General features: G+C 52.8%; 7 protein-coding genes across 8 annotated transcripts; 3 read left to right on the top strand and 4 right to left on the bottom strand.

Moving 5' to 3' along the window:
- Nucleotides 1-22: 22 nt before the first annotated feature.
- Nucleotides 23-3,537, top strand: AAFC00_003666 (uncharacterized protein; the record flags this gene model as incomplete). The annotated part of the gene is made up of 5 exons (XM_069343173.1): nucleotides 23-198; nucleotides 316-526; nucleotides 600-1,231; nucleotides 1,284-3,286; nucleotides 3,341-3,537. 5 exons carry the CDS (start codon nucleotides 23-25, stop codon nucleotides 3,535-3,537), a joined length of 3,219 nt encoding a protein of 1,072 aa, XP_069200994.1.
- A 1,014-nt stretch (nucleotides 3,538-4,551) lies between these two features.
- AAFC00_003665 (uncharacterized protein) lies at nucleotides 4,552-6,362 on the top strand (the record flags this gene model as incomplete). 2 transcript variants are annotated; one of them, XM_069348103.1, is made up of 2 exons in its annotated part: nucleotides 4,552-5,592; nucleotides 5,685-6,362. In XM_069348103.1, 2 exons carry the CDS (start codon nucleotides 4,552-4,554, stop codon nucleotides 6,360-6,362), a joined length of 1,719 nt encoding a protein of 572 aa, XP_069200993.1. The 2 variants fall into 2 exon arrangements, with proteins under 2 accessions (XP_069200993.1, XP_069200992.1); XM_069343172.1 differs by having other exon boundaries at nucleotides 4,879-5,592.
- A 591-nt stretch (nucleotides 6,363-6,953) lies between these two features.
- AAFC00_003664 (uncharacterized protein) lies at nucleotides 6,954-8,174 on the bottom strand (the record flags this gene model as incomplete). Its single annotated transcript, XM_069343171.1, has 3 exons — nucleotides 6,954-7,519; nucleotides 7,575-7,829; nucleotides 7,889-8,174. 3 exons carry the CDS (start codon nucleotides 8,172-8,174, stop codon nucleotides 6,954-6,956), a joined length of 1,107 nt encoding a protein of 368 aa, XP_069200991.1.
- Nucleotides 8,175-9,015: 841 nt separating this feature from the next.
- AAFC00_003663 (uncharacterized protein) lies at nucleotides 9,016-9,507 on the top strand (the record flags this gene model as incomplete). The annotated part of the gene is made up of 2 exons (XM_069343170.1): nucleotides 9,016-9,091; nucleotides 9,173-9,507. The coding sequence occupies 2 exons, from the start codon at nucleotides 9,016-9,018 to the stop codon at nucleotides 9,505-9,507; spliced, it is 411 nt and encodes a 136-aa protein (XP_069200990.1).
- Nucleotides 9,508-10,440: 933 nt separating this feature from the next.
- Nucleotides 10,441-12,088, bottom strand: AAFC00_003662 (uncharacterized protein; the record flags this gene model as incomplete). Its single annotated transcript, XM_069343169.1, has 2 exons — nucleotides 10,441-11,729; nucleotides 11,794-12,088. The coding sequence occupies 2 exons, from the start codon at nucleotides 12,086-12,088 to the stop codon at nucleotides 10,441-10,443; spliced, it is 1,584 nt and encodes a 527-aa protein (XP_069200989.1).
- A 1,896-nt stretch (nucleotides 12,089-13,984) lies between these two features.
- Nucleotides 13,985-15,866, bottom strand: AAFC00_003661 (uncharacterized protein; the record flags this gene model as incomplete). Its single annotated transcript, XM_069343168.1, has 4 exons — nucleotides 13,985-14,475; nucleotides 14,565-14,926; nucleotides 14,991-15,372; nucleotides 15,707-15,866. The coding sequence occupies 4 exons, from the start codon at nucleotides 15,864-15,866 to the stop codon at nucleotides 13,985-13,987; spliced, it is 1,395 nt and encodes a 464-aa protein (XP_069200988.1).
- A 2,563-nt stretch (nucleotides 15,867-18,429) lies between these two features.
- AAFC00_003660 (uncharacterized protein) lies at nucleotides 18,430-19,509 on the bottom strand (the record flags this gene model as incomplete). Its single annotated transcript, XM_069343167.1, has 1 exon — nucleotides 18,430-19,509. One exon carries the CDS (start codon nucleotides 19,507-19,509, stop codon nucleotides 18,430-18,432), a length of 1,080 nt encoding a protein of 359 aa, XP_069200987.1.
- Between the last annotated feature and the right edge of the window lie 360 nt (nucleotides 19,510-19,869).

The raw sequence follows: 19,869 nt of genomic DNA, 5'->3' as shown, positions 1-19,869 counted from the left end.
GGCCACTCTGTCAGGTTGCATAATGTCCGCAACCGCTTCCCCCATGAACGGCGCCACTTCTGCTCCGGCCAGGCAGGCTTCTGCAGCCGCCTCATCGACAGCGTCGAATGCAAAGCAACAACTCAAGACATCTGCTGGTGGAAAAGCGCTGGACGGTCCACGTATGCAGGCATCTAGCCCTGTTGACTCGAGCTCGACGTGAGTTCTCTTCGATTCTTTGAAAACAGGACTTGTCTCGTCATTCCATTGTCTCGCACATGCACAGCTCGTCTCCCCCTTTGATCCAACACTGACTGACAACCCTGCGAAACACAGCAAGAAGGCACCACCTAAAGCTTGGCAAGGCCCAAATCCAATTACACAACGGGCTGCAGGAGCAAGCGCACCTAATGGCGCACCCTCCCATCCCGCCAGAAACTCGCCGAATGCTTCGAGGGCGCCAACACAGCAACAGCCATCGGTGGCACGCAACAATGTTGACAGGCACGCTCACGATCGTACTTTGTTCCTGGTGGCCAACTTTACTGTAAGCACATGTGCTTTTGCATTGGCATCATGTCGATCTGAAATCTTTCCGCTGACTCCTTTCCTCGCCTTAGGGACTACACGGTCGAGTCACATTCAAGAACGGGGAGATATTCGAAGGCATCTTTTCTGGCGCTACACTCGAGTCCTCGGATTCTCGTTTCAGCATGAAGATGGTCAAGCGCATCTCCGCCCCCTCGCACTCGCAGAGCAATGGCAACGCAGAGAAGACCAACGAGTACATTGGCACAGGAGATGACCACATGATGATGTTCAATTTGCAAGACACCATCGATCTCAACGTCTGGGATGTGCAGTTGTCAGCCACCGAAAGCAAGGCCCAGAACGGCGGGCCGTCCTTCCGTACAGATGCCGAGATCTCTGGCATCAAGAACATCCGGGAGAAGGAGCTACAGCCCTGGCAACCGGGTCCCGATACCGACGTCGATTTGTCCCTGGATGCTTCGGGCATGGGCACCTGGGATCAGTTCGCCGCCAATGAGAAGCTCTACAACGTCCGCAGTGACTACGATGAGAACCTGTACACCACGACCATTGACAGGTCTAATCCCCGCTATAAGCAGTTGGAGGCTGAAGCCAAGCGTATCGCCAATGAGATTGAGCGCAGTGAACCAGTCAACGCCCATGTTGCCGAAGAACGGCGCATGAATGCCAAGGCAGACGCTGGTGGTGACGAGGAAGACAAGTAAGTTTATTGCAGACGCAGCTCCTGCAACAATCAATTGATAAGACAACAGGTACAGCGGTGTTAGGCGAGACTTTACTCCGCTGACCAAGAGTCGTGACAATGCCTATGTTCCCCCTTCCATGCGTCCCATCACCAGTCAACCCACAGTACCCGGTGCACCCTTCGATCCAGCCATCATTTCATCGCAAATTGCACGACCCACTGTCACCACCAGTCTCTCTTCGGACGGTCAGACACCAAAGCCTCAGACGCCTGCACAGATGCCTGCACAGACGGACGAGGCGTCCAAGCCAGTGACCCTTGCCCAGCTCACCACGGACTCTGCCAACGCAAAACCACCCACGGCCACTCTTGCAGCTCCCAGCATCACCGTCGCTGGGGACAGCCAGTCTGCCAAACCCCGAAGAGCTGGCGAGGGAGGCACTGAAGGCGTAGAACGTAGAGTGCTCGACTCTTTCAAGCAGTTTTCCAACACGGAGAAACTCAAGTATCAGCAGCACCAGCGGGCCATGCAAGAGCGTACTCGCACAAGTGTGCGCCAGGAGAAGTCTGTCAAGCTGAACGACCTGAAGAAGTTTGCGGCCAACTTCAAGCTGTACTCACGAGTACCAGACGACCTAGTGCCTATTCTTGCCAAGACCAAGGAGAAGCAGGAGGAGATCGTGTCCAAGGCTGAACAGCAGGCCCGTGACAAGGAGGTCAAGAAGACCAAGGCACCTTCCCCAGTGGCTACTCCGACACCGTCGAAGCCTGAGTCGGAAGCAGCCGATAAGACACCACGCACAATTCCAACGACTGGTAGACCTGATACCGGTAACGACCTGGCTCATAGACAACAGCGTGCGCCTCAGAACTTCAGAGCATCCACTCAAGGAATCACTTCCCCTCGAGGACCTGCAATGACGAGCCATAGAATCCCTCCCAGTCATCCACAGCACAGGTCGGGTGCGGTGAACCCTGGCGGCCCCGGACCCATGCAGATGCCACCTAACTTGCACACTGCTGCAAATGTCGGAAAGGAACTGCGTGATTCTGGTGTCACTAGCCCCTCATCGGCGGCATCGAGCAGATTCAACGTGAAAGCAATGGAGTTCAGACCAAACCCAGCTGCATCCAACTTCAATCCAGGACAGGCCAAGACCAGCCCCGAGCAATCAAAGCGCGGCAGTGTCTCAGCAGCAGCCTCATCATCTACTCACTTTGTCAGCAAAGAGGTGAAGCCCCCGTCTGAGAGGACCTCATGGGACGATGCTTTCAACCCGATCAAGCGCATGGCAGAGAAGGCTGTTGCGGACAAGAAAGATTACTCCAACAACGGCGGCATTCCCCAAGCTTATAGAACGCCGCCGGTCTGGGAGCATCCCGAAGCGAATGCCGAGAAGTCATACGCGGACGCATTCCAGAAGTCGTTGATGCCTGCCATTTCGCCTATGCAAACCCCGCGCAACGGCGGAATGCCCTACCAGAACCAGCTGCCTCTGCCATTGCAGAACGCTACGCCACAGATGGTGCCCGCCCAACATACACCGCGGTTCTACGCTGCTCAGCCACACGGCATGCCCAATCAGCACATGGACGGAGACCGCATGCAGTACGCATCGGGCAACTCGTCGGTGCAGCCTTCCCCGCGCATGGGCCATCCAGCCATGGCATATCCAGGACAGATGCACCCCCAGATGCAGAACTACCCCGGTGCCATGCCAGGGTATGCGATGAGTCCAGCAATGCAAATGCGTCCAGTGCCCGGCGTCGGTCCGCACTTCACCCCTCCCGGCCCAATGGGTGGACAAATGATGGTGCAACAGCCGTCGAGCGGGCCATATATGAACGGACCGATGGGACAACAAATGCCCATGTACGGCTCACCCGGCCCTGCTCATGTGCAACCACACTTCCCTGGTCATGCTCAGCCAGCGGCGATGGGACCATATGCCGGCGGGCCCCACACCCACGCGATGAGACATCAAGGATCCCAGCAGGGCCACGGACCGGGCGCCATGTACATGATGCCCCAAGGTGGACCGGTCATGATGCCGCAACATGCAGGACAAAGTAAGTCCAAGAATTCGCCATATCGAAGATATCAACAAGCTCACAACCACACAGTGCCGCAAATGCGTGGTGGTTATCCTCAGCAGCAGTTCCAAGGAGGGCCGTACCCGATGCAGCATCGTGCCATGTCTGGTGGGGGTTATGGTAACCACATGACGCCTCGTCAGCACCACGCAGCCCCTCAGCAAGGCCCAAGTCCCGGTAACGCACCTCCAATGCCTGGCAATGGAGGTGGAGATGAGGGCAAATGAATCGTTAGCCGGCCGGCCCAATGATGAATTCGGTCGGCAGCGAATTCCGAACAGTGCACTAGAGACAGGCCCGCAAATGGGAGCCAGTCATCTCTGTATGCCGGGCGTACCAGAGAGAACGACCAACTCGTCAAAAAGGATGGCTTTATCGACGGTGTTGCTTTGATGCATAGCTCACTGTACAGCTTTGAGATTTGTGGTTCACATGCTCGCGCTGATGGGTAGACGAGCGAACCAGTATAGGTGGAAGATTAGACGTCTTCGAGGCCCCGTTGAGGTCAGCTAGCAAGCTGTAGCATCCGGTGCGGTGGGGTTATATTAACAAAGATGACGGTCCGAGAAGACGATTATAACACTCGTGAGCGATATGCCACGAGGATTGGGGAGGAGATAGTATGGCAGACTGTACTTAGCAACGGGGACTACTATAGTGCATACAAAATCAAAGGCAGTATATTACTCTGATCGGTCATTCCGTGAATGCTCTCGGTGGATCTTTGAGTCCATCATGCAGGAGCATCATATCACTTTCTCTCCGTAGTGTCACTGGCCCCAACCATAGCGCAGCAACGTAACGCGTATAACAGAATCACAATGTCTTGCCATGTGGATGATGCGGGCTGCGCTGACATGGAGCAGCAACGCATATTGCACAGCAGAATGGCAGTGTCCTACCATATGTGTGAGATGAGCTGTAAGCACATTGAGTAACAAGATACACTACTCTGCAAGTCAAAATGCACAGTTGGCGCTCGAAGGTATTTATTTCACCATCGAGCCTTTGCATGCCATGAATCGAGGGTCGCCAAGCATCAACCCCATGGGGCGGATCCTCAGGGCGGGCATGTAGCGGCAACTTTATGCCAGCAGGTGTGTGCACCTGAACAACTCATGTGAACGGGGGAGCAGTCGGATCATGAACCACTTCTGTGCCCCTGTCTTTCCAGTAGAGCAGGAAACATCGCCATTGTGGCACCTTCAAGTCAGAGTATATCGGAGATAGAGTTGAGCTCGATGCATGGAGCGAGCGAAGACGCGGCTCACCAGCCTCTTATAAGCCGGTCTCATGGACAGGGGGACGGCGCTGATGGAGATGCATATCCTCCGCCACTAAATGATCAGACTATAGCTTCCTCACCTCGGGAAGAGCATTTCTTCTCTCGATATTCAACAGAGGGTCCCACAGATGGAGAAATCGGAGATGATGCAGATGGTCTTTTGTCATCTGCTTCTTCGGATGTCAAGAAGAACAATTCACTTAGCCTCTCCCTATGGCTTCTCACGTTAACGGCGGGCGTGTCCGGACTGCTCTTCGGCTACGACACAGGTATCATATCGTCCATGCTCATATCGTTTGATGGCGATCTCGGACGACCCTTGACCACATGGGACAAATCAGCAATCACATCCTCGACGTCGGTTCTCGCACTCATCTTCTCGCCCTTGGCAGGTGTCTTTGCAGATCTGCTGGGTCGTAAAGTAGTGCTCGGCGTCGCGAGTCTGTTCTTCGTGGCCGGTGCCTTATTACAAGCCGCGAGTGGACATGTGTGGATGATGATCACAGGTCGTTCGATAGTCGGAGCCGCGGTCGGTCTGGCTAGCTCGGTCGCTCCGTTGTATATCGCTGAATGCGCGCCTGCGGACGCCAGAGGGAGACTCGTCACGGTTCAGAGCCTGTTCATCACCGGTGGCCAGGTGGTTGCGTATGTGGTCGGCTGGGCAGCCCAGGGTCATTGGCGGTGGGCTGTTGGTCTGGGTGCCTTGCCTGCTACCATGCAGGCAGGATTATTGCTGGCAATGGACGAGAGCCCCCGATGGCTCGTTCGCCGAGCGAGAGAAGGGGAGGCTCGTCATGTATTGAGTAGACTTGGCATGTCTCTTCGCGAGAGCGACAGACTGGTGACGGCGATCCGGGATGTAGTACTCGAGGAAGATGCCACCCTTGGGAAACATGGGTTGAAGGAGTCTCTTGTCGAGCTCGTCTCTGAACCTGTCAGTCGGCGAGCGCTGATAGTAGCGTGCATGCTGCAGGGACTACAGCAACTATGCGGATTCGTCAGTGCTTCCTTTTCCTTCTTCTTGCCTACTCACTCATCGATGACTACAATGCTCACCTTGCTCCTCAAGACTGACCGACTCGTGATCAGAACTCCCTGATGTACTTCTCAGCCACGATCTTCACCCTAGCAGGCTTCACGAGCCCACTAACGACATCCCTAAGCATAGCCCTAACAAACTTCCTAATGACGCTGGTAGCCTTCCACATAATCGACGACATCGGACGGCGGCGGATCCTGCTAGTCTCCATCCCCTTCATGACCCTCGGTCTACTCGCCTGCGCCCTCTCCTTCTCCCACATCAACCTCTCAAACTCCAGCCCAGCCATAATCGCCACCTCCGCCTCCCCCTCAGCATCAACCTACTCGTCCCTCCTCCTCCTGTCCCTCCTCCTCTACGTCGCAGCCTACGCCCCCTCCCTCGGCACCATCCCCTGGCACCAAGGCGAACTCTTCCCCAGCAGCGCCACGCGCGGCCTCGGCTGCGGCATCGCGACGACAGTCAATTGGCTCGCGAACGCCGTGACGGCAGCTACGTTCCTGCCGCTTTTCGGCGACGGGCGCGGCGGCGGCGGCGGCGGCGGCGGCGCGGAAAAGCGCCTGCTGGGTGGGCCGGGCGTGGTGTTCGTTGGTTACGCGCTTGTGTGCGCGGTCGGTTGGGTGTGGATTTGGTGGATTTTTCCTGAGAGCAAGGGGGTTGGGCTCGAGGATGTTGGCGGTGCAGGGGGAGGCGGCGGACAGGGCGCGGATGGGGAAGATGGACTGTAGAAGGACACAGCCGGATCCGTTGTATAGATGCAATTGCACGTCGGACTCGTGTGTTTGAGTTGTTGTTGTCGTCGTCTTCGTGTGTGCACGAACAGCTCCTCGACCTGACGATCTCTCTGGTGTGACTTGTCCTGCGCGGACGGCGCCACTGCGTGGAGCTTTCTTCGCTCTTGCTCAACTCAATTTCCCTGCTTGAAAGTGCATCGCTACATCGTTGGAAGCAGGGCTCGGTATAGAGTGGGTATGAAATCTAAAATGAGGTTCAAGATGGAAAGAGTCAGGCACCGGAGAACAGAGAAGAATAAAGTAAAGGTTTCATTTGTTCATCGAAGAGAAGAAAAGGAAAATAAGGCAGAGATATTGATGCTACATTGCAAGGTAGGTGGATGGGGCTAGACAGACAGACAGACGGACAAGCAGGCACAAAAGCATGCTCACTCTTGGCTGTTCATTCATCCGTTCTCAACAAGGGAAGCAAAGGTTATTATCCAAGATTCTGCAGAGCAAACGTGATAGAGGCCAAGACATGCCTGTCAGCTCCACTCGAAGAAGAAGAAACCCCCATCATTCTCCTTCTCTGATCAAGCCCACTCAAAACCTTGTGGTGGAAGTAACGCCCAACTCCCTCAGCCGTCTACAGCTGCCCAGCTCCATCTCGCGAGCGCGCCGGAGCATGTCCCTATCGGTATAGAAGAAGCCTTGAGCCTCCTGGACCATGCGGTCGCGATGCATGACTTCCCTCTCGCACTTGATGTTGAGATCACCAACATATGCGCGCTCGGCGGTGCGGTCGAGCTCTCTCCATTTCTTGGTGCTGTAGTCGTCTGTTTCCGAGGGATTCGTCCAGTAGGGCACTTTGAGGCGGTCGGTGACGTGTTGTTGCGTGTAGGGCTTGATGTGCTCGAATCTGTAGGCTGGGACGGCGGGGCCGCCGCCGAGACTACTGAGGAGGGAGGAGAGAAGGGGGATCAGGAAGAGGATGAGGAGTGGGAGCAGGGACTGGATGGCTTGGCCTAGGGATTGCTCCTGCTGGGGCCCGGCGTTGGGGTTGTGTTGGCGCCGTCTGGGTCGTCCGCCGCCGAACTGTTGCACGCGGATTCCTGGGCCGCCGCCCATGTTGAAGACGAAGTTGGGGCCTGTGTCGAAGAGACCGCCGCCTGGGGTTGGGGATTAGTCGTTTTTGTGGGACAGGAGCAGAGACGAAAGGCATACCGAATGGACCACCGAATCCACCTCCTCCGCCGAAGAATTGTCGGAACAGATCCTCGGGACTTATCTCTTCCTCCCACATGCCTCCTCGCTGTGCGCCTGCTGATCGAGCAAATCCACTGAACGGTGATGCACCTGATGCGGCCGCTGACGATGGGCCACCTCCTGCGCCGAAGCGTGACTCGGGGTCCCCGCCGAAGCGGTCGTACTTGGCCTTTTTCTCTTCATCCGAGAGGATCTGGAATGCACGCGCGACCACTGTGAGAGAGCGTATCAGTATCTGTGCGCGTGCTGACTGCAGAACAAAAACGACTCACTCTTGAAAGCCTCGTCGGCACCCTGATAGCCATTCTTATCAGGATGCGTGAGCAGACTTAGTTTCCTGTAGGCCTTCTTGATCTCGCCGTCCGTACACGTCTTCTTGACCTCTTCCAGTCCCAGAATGTCATAGAAAGCCGTGGGCGAGCATTTGCGCACTCGGATGACGGCGTGTTTCTGCTCGACGGTGTAGGCGCGGCCACTGCTGCCGTCGTGGTGCTCGTGTCTCTGCTTTGCGTCCGAGTTGTTGTTGTTGGCCGATGAGCCTGTGGTTTTGGCCGACATGGCTCTCTGGGAGGAGGGTTGGAGGTGGCGCTTCAAAATATCCACTGGAGGTCGGCAGGGTTCGCCAGTATCCGAGAAAGGGCAGGTGCTATTAGGTCGAGGTCTAGGTCTAGGTCTAGGTCTAGGTCTAGGTCTAGGTCTAGGAATAGTATGAGGTGTCCTGTTCGGGGGTCAAGTAATTATAGATGCCGGTGGAAGGCAGTGGATCAAGGCGCAACAACAGTGCAGGGAACACTTTGTGTCCTGGATGGCAAGCAAGTCCGGTGTGAGACGATGTCGCTGTTGCGATTACTCAGATTGCAACAGACATTGTCGTGTGTGTATATAGTATCCAAGATTTGATTATAAAAAAGTCCACGTTGGCACAATTATCGTGATTTGATTGATTAGTGAAGGCGATAACCACGAACGGGTACGAGGCGAGTTGAGCACAGAGTATGTGATAATGCTGGCAATCTCGCGACAGTACAGATATTGCTATCGGCGTTGTTCTTCTGTACTTGTACAAGCGGAGCAGAGCATTAAAAGCACCTTACATGACAAGAGCAGTAAAGATAGCCGGGGAAACCCTTTGAACATTAAACATTGATTATCCTCAAAGAGGTGTGTCCAGGCAGCCTTCCATTCAGGCATCCAGGCATCCAGGCATCCATATTGTGCCAGCGAATGGGCTGCACAAAGAATCCCTGCACAAATGCACAACCTCCAATGACGATGCTGATCTTCTTCCACACTTCTTCTATACAACAGTTACTTGCATACACACATTAACACCCATCTTTCTACTGCGCATTCCACCCATCACCACTCCAGAATACTGCACCCACCGCACTCCTCCAAAATGCCCATGCCCGGAGAGCAATCGACCGCCGACGAGGCCAAAGCAGGCGCATTACAATACGTGCGCGCCTGGGGAGGTAAACCAACCCAACCCACTACTTACTGCCCCTTCCACCTCCTCACATGCATGCCCCATCTCTAACCCTCGACGCAACCAGAGTCCTCGGTGCCCCCAACCGCCCTGGCCACGCTGATCACGGCGCAAAACCTGCGTCCGCTCGCCAAAGTCCCCATGCTGTTCCCGCCCATCCTGCTCTTCGCCTCCTACCTGAACCTCAGCGGCTACCCGACCGACGCAGCGGGCATCACGTCGGCCTGGTCCGCCGCCTACTTTGTCGTCGCGCGTCGCCGCTCGCAGAACGTCTGGGGTAAACAGGGCAAGTTCTCGCCCAGAGGCATGATCAGAGGTGCGACGCTGGGTGTGTGCGCTGTCAATGTCGTGTGTGGCGGATGGGCCTATTTCAGAGGCAGAAAGGAGGATGAAGAGGAGTAGACGATGACATTCGTCAAGAGAGCGTTTGGCACGCGGCATGTAGGATAAGACGAGACGCTTTTACGATTATAAAAGACGCAAGAAAACAAAAAAGCGATAAAACGACACAAGTCGTCCGGGTGTAAACACAACCGGAGCCTATGTACATATCAAGTGGAGAAGGAAAAAGAACAAACCTAGCTTTCCTTTCATCTCACCATTCCCCCATCCTTGAGAAGACACCATAAAAACACAGCATCGACAACGTCAGCTTCGAGTTAAGCTAGATCAACTCCTCGCTCGGTCTCGAATCACGCAGAAAGTAAAGACAACCGCTACTTTTCGACACGACTGACTCACTCACTTGCTCACAAGAAAACAAATTTACCAAAATTCGACCTTTGTACCTTTGATAAGTGCCAACCACAGCTTCCCCTATCGACAACTCCTGAGTATCAAAAGAAATAGACATAGAAGATAAAAATGATGGATGAAGATGATATAAAGAGGTATGAAAAATGTCTTCGTCACAGAACGATGGTCAAATGCCAAACTGAAGGAAGCCAGAATAGAAGAGACGACAAGAAATCTGTCTCATCTTGCTCGTCTCATCCTTCGACTTCCCTCCTTTCTTCTCACCTTCTCACCCCTGATCGTACACAAAGGAACGAATAGGCAGGCAGGTCCCTTGCATCATGGTGAAACATGTTCGATAGCCATACAAATGTTTTGGTGACCATTTTTCCGTCGTAGCATGTATACGACCCAGGGTTCCCAAGGAACCCAGAAGGACACTTAAGACTCCACCAAGCGCCTTGCTTGACTTTTGCCCCCTTAACACCCCATCCCGGAATCCCCAGAAGCTTCAAAGAGTCTTCGCAAGTGCTGATAAAAACTCCACTTCCCGCTTTTCATCGTGTACATTGCGACAGGCAAGATGCACTATTAAGGATATTAATGTGCCATCATCGACGACAGGCAGCGTTGCTTGCGTGGCATGGCCTCGGCTTCACCCTCTCCACAGTATGAGCGCTTACGGGATGCCGTCATCGCTTGCGATGGAGCACCGAGCATCTGGCGCACACTACTATGGAGGCGCTGGCTGGGCTGCGAAGAGTCGTTCTCGGCAATGCTAGGCATATTTTGTGCACACCTTCGATCCCTAATGGTGCCAGGGCATTGTGTCATGAAAGACTTGACCTCGTCGTAGGTCACAGACACCGGACTGGCAGTGAGTCCCCTATCGAGAACCACTGTCTGACCTGGCTGAAGGTTGCGACCGGCGACAAGGCTGCTCAGAAGTTCTTGAGCAGAGACACTGGCTTGACTCGAGATGCTTGTCAAGGAGGTTGACACCGAAGAAAAGGACGAGGATCTCGAAAGGCGGGACGCATCAGAGAAGCTCGACTCCGGGCTGCTTTCGCGTGACAAGTCACTCAAAGGCGTCGACGATCGGCGCACAGACGCTGCAGGCCAGGACTCGACCGCTGCGACACTCACTGCGGGAGTGTATGAGCGAGGAGATGGCGTTGGTCGTGGGGTTGGCAGCGCAGCCGTGTTGCGAACAAAGCTGGGGGTAGGAGGCACGACGGCAGGGGTTGGTTCCAAGTATGAAGGCAAGCCTGTGAAGGATGTCTGAACGGGTACAGGCTCAGGAGATGCCACTACGGAGCTGACGGCAACACTCGGAATCATATCGAGCTCAGGAGTGAGCAGAGGGATCATCTCTTTCCATGTGCGTCTTGGAGCTGCAAACGACGCTTGTTGCGCAGTCGACTGCGATGGTGTGAAACGCAATACCACATCCGTCCAACGCTTGAAGATGTTGTCGGGAATGTGGAGCTTCCAGTCAACGCACGAAAGAAATGCGCGCTCGTTCATGTTGATCTCGGCTACCTTGAGTCCAGACATCTTGCTCCAAGCTTTTGCGGAATAGTTGCGATCCTGAAGGTATTTGGATGCGAGAATCAATGCAGCCAGGAACATGCGCCTACCGCATTGCAGAGAGCGCATTGAGGGAGAGTCGCTGAGCTGCTCTCTAGTAAAATCGCCTTTCGGGACCATTGGCATGATCAGTACCAGATAGTACAGGGCGACTTGAAGGGTAGAGTAGCTGGTTCTTGACCGCCTGAGCGTCTCTTCAATGTATCTTCTGAGTGATAGCACACCACTTGCATTGGGTCTGCAAGAAGGAGGGGCGACAGAGAGGGGCCAAATGACTTCAACCATCTGAGTGGCAGAGTCTGAAGGAGTTTCTTAGCGATGATGACTTTGAGCACCTGCGATTTCAGGTTTCGTTGAACTTACCAACAAGGCTGTCGACGAACGACACTTTGCGCTCGTCCTGTCTTACAAGGGTAGGGGGCTTCTGAGTCTGGGACGAAGATCGCCGAGGGTTCTGGCGCTGTTCTACCGGGACTACAAAGCCACAGCTCGGTTGACATTGCGAGGCAGTTTGGTCTTCGGAAGAGGATGATTGAGAGGAGGTCAAAGGTTGAGAAGAGGTGTCGGGTAAGGAGACGGGAGAAACAGGGTATTGCTGTGATGACGAAGCATGGTAACACTTGTCAAGGCCATAAGAAAGCCGGGTATCGATGCCCATATTGGAAGAGCGTTGTATTATCGAGGGTCGCGAAAGGACCAGAGGTATCCGGTAAGAGTGACCGATGGAGTATTTGTGTCAAGAAATCCGGAGATTCCCAGAGAAGTCGAGCGGAAGAAGTCTATGGAGTCGCTTGTAGACTATTAGATATCTTCCAACAGTCTTCCAGTCACCACTCAACTCAAAAGAAACAGTTGGTATTAATCCTCGGAACTACCAAAGATATGGTCTTCCCACGGAAACAGAAAGCGGTGGCCCTTTGGGGGCTTACCACGAAACTGAGCCCATGTTGAGAGTCAAGTAGCTGTTATTGTCTTTAGAGTAAGTGGTGACTGGAGCAGAGGTGTAGTTGGGGGTGCTGCGCATTACTTCCTGGATAGGAAGTTACCAGATCTAAAGAGGAAGCGACGGCTTAGATGAAGTGAATCAGTCCAGAGCCGCTACAACAAGATATAGAAAGTGGTATCAAGAGCAAGTCGAGGCGAATTCAGAAGAGGCGAGTTAATCTGGGGTCCGTTTAGTGCTGGTAGTAATTGTTGTGGTTGGTTGTGTTGCTAGTAGTAGTAGTGGGGCTACCAAAGGCCGAAGGCGATAATGGTGGCAGTGGTGTGGGTGAGGAAGCTAATATGGGGATGGTATGCCACGTTCAGCTAGTCGCATGTGTAGGTCCAAGTGACTAGGAAAAGACACGATACGTCCACAGAGTCAAAAGTCGTCTGAAGCGTCCTTGCGTGGTATTATAGTAGCAGAAAAGACGGGAGGCGAATGGGGGTGGGAGGTATGACTGAAGGAGGCGAATTGAGTAATAGTGTGGCGATTACAACAGGCAGCAAGCCTTGGAAACGAAGTAGCGTTTGGGAAACCAACAAAGGCGCCCAAAACAGACCGATCTCGCTTCTGGATTTTCCACGGATCTTGCTGAGTCAAGTCAAATATAATTATGACTCTGTTCCTATTCGCGTCCGCAAGCAAACCAGATAGAGTAGTAGACAAGGGAAACTGAGTACATGTTTGCGTATGGGTGGAACAGATCAGACGGGAAAGCGATGATTCAAATGGCGACGGCGAAAGAGGTGACTGGGTGACTCCCACTTGTCCTGCCCCAGACTTCTATCGGAAGCGCTAAACCGAATGTAGTAAGATGACGCTGAACCTTCTGTGATTTGCTGATTGAACACCCTTCTGACTCACTATCCGCACCCCAGCCAAGGGCTCTTTGCCACACGCCCCGACTGCGGAAAGGAACCGCTTGTGCCGCAGATCGTAGGCTGCCTACAAGTATCTCCCCTAACCTAGTGCCGTGATACCTAGAACAGAGGAAGAGCGACAAGCCAACAACGTTGAAGGGTAAGCAGAGCAGAGACCAGAAACCAAGCCACAAATTCAGGAGCCTAGACCCGCGCGCCAACATTGCAAACTTTGCACCTTAGGTGATAAAATGCCTATTTTCGACCATAAATGCTAGCATATTCATCGCGAACAAGCCTCTCTTTTCTGGACTACCGCATCAGGTGGCAGTGCAGAGGCAAGAGTAGCATGTGTCATATGCTCAGAGGCACAGTAGACGATGCTTGGACCCTCCTCCACAAATCCATTCTGACCGGAAAAGGCAAGGCAACAGCACCAAGAACACGGTCTGGGGTCGCGACGATTAGGTACAGCAGACATTGCGTGATCGAAAACAACCTTGGAAATAGTACAAGGCCGACCAAAGTCATGTCATTTCTATTATCTGTCCACCGCAACGAACTTCGACCAGATGTAGTACACTGTAAAAGATTAAATCATCAAAAGAAATACCACGAGTAAATAAAGGTACTGAGCAACGTCGCGTAGTTAGATCACGCTCTTGGTCACGCGTCTCCACCGCTCCTACAGCCTGATTAGGTTACCACTTCACTCTCTGTTCATCAGAAATGGGCATTCCGCAGGAGTGATCCTACTCATCTCCTCATGAGTCAATATCGTCTCTTCCGATTCTGGTTCTGCAACTACTGCATCACCAGTTCCTGGCTTCATGGCTTGTTCTGTAGGTTTTGGATGGGGATGTACGGCATCGGCGGGTCCTTCAAGGTGCTCCTCAAGACCGTCCTTTACCCCTGCTGCTGCCTCATAGTCGGGTGCTTTGCCGCTCTGGCCTATATCGATACGCTCTTTCACATCGCCTGTGACTGAGGAGTTGTATGGCGCATGGCGTCTGCTGTTGTTCGAAACAGCCGCATATCCGCTACCAGGATTCTCGGTCGAGGATGATGACAGACTCGGCTTTACAGGGCAAGCGCCCGTTCGGTCGGTTCCTGCGTTGACCCTTTCAGAGTGCGGTGACGTTACAGCAGCACCGTCCATTTGGGCTTGGTGATGTTGGGTTGTGGTATCGTTTAGCATTTCTTTTACACTCATTGTCAGCACAGTATTCGGTCTCGTGCCAGCAGCTAGGTGTTCAGGCCGCGGCTCAGGTTCGAAACATTAGTCATACCTGAACCAGAGTCTGGCTCTGTCGTCACAGCCCCAGTAGGGTCATGGTCGGCCACCGCATCGTGGAAAACATCCTTCATCCCATGCTCATCTTTGGCATCTCGGGCACCGTTTCCGGCCTTGGTGTCCTCAGTGGCTGATTCTTGATCGTCCAGAGCGGCGGCCTTGTCAGTGGCAAAAAAAATCGTGTTGATCACTTGTCTGTTGACAATGCCGTTCGGCGCGATCTGACGGAACATATCCATAGGATCAAAGTAGGTGTCGACCGCCTGTAGCCGGACTTTGTCATCCACAGTAGCAATAGTGATACCGAGAATATCGATTGGGCCTCCATGGGCTTTGGCTGTGATCTTTTCTCCCTTGCTGTAGACTCTTAGCCACTTATCCGAGAAAAGTGATGAGGACATGTAGCAGGATTTGTACTCACTCGTTGAACCCGACGTAATCGTTCTTCATCGTACCCCAATGTCGCCACTTGAAAGATACACGTGGGGGTCCACTGTATACTTCGATTACCTCCCAAGCAAAGGTTGGCATCATGCGCTTGAAAGTCTTGTGACTACTTGCGAAGTCCGAGTTCTCCGGACTGTAGTATTCATTCGGGGCAATGATAGCATTGTAAGTACCAACCTTTAGCATGTGCTCTCCAGACTGAGGTGGGCCACCATTGATAGCGAAAGTGTAATTTTTATGGTCGACCGTCCGCCAGTCGGACAAGCGAGTCTTGAAGGATGCCTCTACCTCCCAATTCTTGACCAGGTTCTCTACAAGCTCCGGCAGGCTCCCAGCAACATGGTTCGATTTCTTGCCTACAATTCAAGTCATTAGCCGAAGTTCTCGTCGTGCCAATGGCTACAATGAAGAGAAAAGCACTAGTGCAAGCTGCCGCTATTTGCCGTTGTGGTAGCACATGCGACACATATAGACATGGACACAAGCATCGAGCCGTAGACATTCGCACGAGATATTTCTGGCCCAGCCACTCTGAGCATCCGCAGGTCGGACAGGTCCGACAGCGTCACCTTGAGCGTCTACCAAGGTAGCATACTCGAGACACGTGTCTGCAAATACGATCTGCTGGGTAGCACTCTCAGCGAGCTCCCGGCGAGCTCCCGGCGACGGACTATAAGAAGTTGTACTGACTCTGGGACCACACAGCTCTCGTCTTTGAATAATCTGGAGGTCTTCCGTAGCGCCATTGTGCTTCAGTGTCGCCCAGCACAGCATTTGGATTGGCCAGATAGTCTGGTAGACCCGCCAGAGGAGCTGGCTGCTCTGGCCCTTGGACGTCGGCTGTGGACATTGCCTTCGATTGCTGTCTGGAGCACTCGAGTGCTTGCGATACGAGAGATGTATGAGGGATAGGGGATGTTGGTGACAGAAGCAGAGTTGTGACCGAGGAGGGGGAAATTGCGGAATGGGGAGTTGAAGAGCAACATGGCTGATCTCAGGGCAGATGAAGAGCTTTAATAATCTTCATAGATCGATCCTACCGAGTATGCTGAGTATGATGCGAGGGTCCTCAGAGACATGCCGGTCGAGCTAATGCATCGTACGAAGCTCTGTAATCCATACATTGGAATGCAACACAACGCCCTAACTCTGCATGTCCGCTGAGATAACCCTGCAAATACACACACACCGCCGCACTGATCACTATCGAGACCATTGGCTGTGATTGATGCAGCGTTTAGCAGCTTGTCAAGGGAGGCAAGCGAGCAGCCGCGGATTACCTCTGCTAGAATAGCTTTGGGAAAACGGCTGCAGGTGGGCCTTAATAGGGAAGTCGCATAACTGTCAAATCATCGGACTTCTCAAAAACTCGACTGGTGGATTCATGTGAAGTGACCGTCGCATTGATAGGTATGTCTGATCAATGCATGATAGACCTTTACGCGAACTACGAACGTTTGTATCGCCACAAGGGAAAAGACGGTTATGGCGGAGACGGATGATATCTTCATCAATGTGTTTCGAGGAGCCCCGCAAACTGCAGCTCGTGTTGATAGATCACTTTGCAGCTCGAAAGCAAGGGAACCTAGGGATCGGACACTTTGTCGCGGCTCGGACTAGGAAGATGACCTGTAAAGAGTTCGAGTGTCGCACGCTGCTGCTTTTTCGCTAGCCAGCTCGGTGGGTCAAAAGGTTTAGCGTCATCTTGACAATTCGACACTTCCGACTCGATGTGAAGGTAACCACACTAGGTATGCCTTACTACTGCTGCAGTCGGATCTGCCTTTTTCTTTTCCTTCACATCCATGTAAAGTATGATTAAGGAGAGAAGCGAAAGGGCGTTGCGCACAACGAGCTTCCTGCATATACGGAGTACTAAGTACATTAGTTGCTGTCGAAGATCATCGCCACCGATTGCTGGTGCAGGACGCCACGTTATTTGATATTATGCAATGTCACGGCGTTGAGCTCTGACTCGAGGATTTCTATCTGGATCTTAATCCTCGGTAAGTGTTTAGAATGAAGCAAACAATTGCAATGAGACACGCGAGAAAACACGACGGCCAGGAGATGATGCTGTTCGGCATTATTTAGCCACACTTTATTCCATGCTCGCTTGCCAGCAAACCGCATGGTCGCGGTGCGATTGCATTTTTGAGGTCCACTCTCTAGATTCCGGGAACCGGGATGTCTTCTAAGCACATGCCATGCATGCTTGATTGCATGAGTGCTGTACACGAGAGGGGCAACGGAAGCTTGCGGTTGTGCTGCATAGATGAGGTCAACCCGCCCTTCGAGTTGAAAGAGTGCTTGTGTTCAACTCTCTCCCGGCAAGAAGTTAGGTCGATGCCACTAGCGATATGTCTGCCTCAGGGTTCTCATTTGTTGCTGGTAGCATATCTAGGAGAAGCCTAGGACCAATCGCGAATGTGTTCCTTGACGGGACCTCACATGCTGTCTACCTCAATGCCTGATCGGCCGTGACATGTGTCGTAACGGAGACGGGCCTGGTAGTGACCTCGCCACGTGGTCCGGGCCAACCGTATGCGCGGTGTTGCGCGTGCAGAGGTTACACACTGCTAGTTGCGGGCAGCCTCGTGGTATAGGTAAGGGTAGGGGTCGTTCCTGGTTTGTACATCTGCGGAGTCTCGACCTGCAGCCAGCAGCGATTCTTATCAGTTGTGTAAACATTGCACTCATTAAGAAGGTCCAGATCCATAGGCTCAACGGATTTCATGTATCTGATGCGCATACAGTTTGTTGACATTGGAAGTGCAGACGGACCTTCAGCCGAGCTGGCTTTATATATGCAAGTCCAGACGACGACAACTATGGTTCTAAACCATGGTTGGCGGCATTTTACGGGACCGGCTGGATTCAGCAGCAACGGTTGGATGAAGCTTCACTTTTGTCGATGTACGCGATAGATGGACTGCAAACGAGGCTTGCATTGGGGCATCAGAGCCGTATCATGTTACATGACATCGAGTGACAGGAGGTAAATCATCGTCATGTAAGACACTACATGTCAGTATGCCGTGTAACGGTGGAGGGTTGACAGTCAAGATACCGGGAAAGGCTAGTCACTGCATCCGCTTGAAGCTGTGCGGTGGAAGGGCGTTATCGTTAAGATCTACATAAACAACAGAATGCCTTATGTCCCAGGGTATGAGCATGCTTCAAGCGCTCTGCCACGTGTCGACAACGGACATTGGGGACTATCACGTCGGCTTGGTTAGGTGGCTATCCTCTGCATGTCAAGTAAGGCCAAGGCTTCGATGATGTTCCAAAACCTAGTCAAACCCAGATTGCCTAGCTATTTCCGTCACACTTCCAGCAGTAACCAGCGGTGAAAGCAATGAATCTTCCATGGCGACCTTGGTTGGCGATCCTGGTCGTGAATCTATGTCCTTTCATCTCGCTTCTATTATATGACTGCACATCTTCAGGAAGCGAGTACGATATTCGTCTGGGGTGGTTGTGATACTCATTGGACCTTGTCTATCGATGAGGTTCCAACCCTTGATCAGAAGTGTAAAGAGTTTTGCTTGGACCTTGTGCTTAGCCCAGAAGAAGTCCAGCACAACAGCACGGAAGACATACTTGCCATCCGCAGACTCAATCCCTGTACGCCACGTCGGTGGTGGAGAGGGCACCAGTGGTGCTTCCTGAGGTGGCATTGGAGCTTCGTCATGTTGCGCATCGTCAGCGAAAGGATCCTGATGCTTCGGGATGCGGATAAGAAAGAGTGAGTAGTCAACAGCGTTACATTGCTCAAGCAATTTAGTATCTTGTTCTAGCTGCGCCATGAACCCGTCTGCCTGGGCGTGTGTCAGGACGATTTTGCCATCAAATTTGTCGACTAGGCGAGCCTTGGTAGCCTCGGAAGACAGGTTGCCACCCGCAATATCTCGTTCTGGGAAGAAGTAATCTTCAGGCTTCAGATCGAACGCCTCCCACTTTCCCTCGCCTTGCTCTGTAGCTTGGTCTTTTCCGAGTGCAAGGTTTTCCATCACGATGTGGTGTGTAGGCGCCAGACCCAGTATCCCACCGAGACTGGTGTATCTCCAGCAAAGGAAATCTAAGATCCGTACTAGCAGGGACCCTTGATGGGCCTTGACGTGGTCGACATACGGCACAAGAAGATCGTTGCGAAAGAATGAATTTTCAAAGCGTCGTGGTACTGATTTAACAAGAAACCTGTCGTCGTTGGTGGAGAAAAACGTGCTTCCTGAGTATCCCATATCACCTTTGGCAACAAGACTCTCGCGGCTCTCAAAGCTCTGCAAATATGAGCTCTCGTCTAACAGCCAAATTTGGCTGCGTAAGTCGCGAAACAGGTCATCTCTGAAGCGTACGAAACGTAAACTGAAAAGAGCAAAGAAAGACGCGATGGCAATAAGGAACCTTGAGTACACTGGTTGTTTCTTGCTGGACTGTTCAGTACTGATTGCTTTCGCGATCGAAGCAGCGATTCGATCCTCGCGCGACATAATGATGATTGTCTAGTTGTTTGAGAAGACAGAAGCGCATGGTTGTTTCGTACTTATACACAGGGGTCGATTGAGTTCGTCAGCAGGGCTGTGCAAAGCAACACATGAAACTGGGCACAACAGAAGTTCTTGAGTTGGAGGTTGGTTATGTGTTTTCAATCACATTGACATCATACGCTACAAAATCAACCAATGAACCTCGCCACAAATATCAAACCAACATCTATGATACTGCTGTAATATTGTCCATGGTTATCCACATGATGGTTCCTGACGTTTCGTAGGCGGGTTAATGTATCGCATTATGTGTATACAAATCAGACGATTTGACGAAACGAGCCACGCCGTTTTGCACTCTGT

This window comes from Neodothiora populina, assembly GCF_041146345.1.
Source record: "Neodothiora populina strain CPC 39397 chromosome Unknown canker_contig_16, whole genome shotgun sequence".
Lineage (NCBI taxonomy): Eukaryota > Fungi > Ascomycota > Dothideomycetes > Dothideales > Dothioraceae > Neodothiora > Neodothiora populina.
The sequence above is the reverse complement of the archived record's forward strand: the minus strand, read 5'-3'. Positions and strand labels throughout refer to the sequence as shown.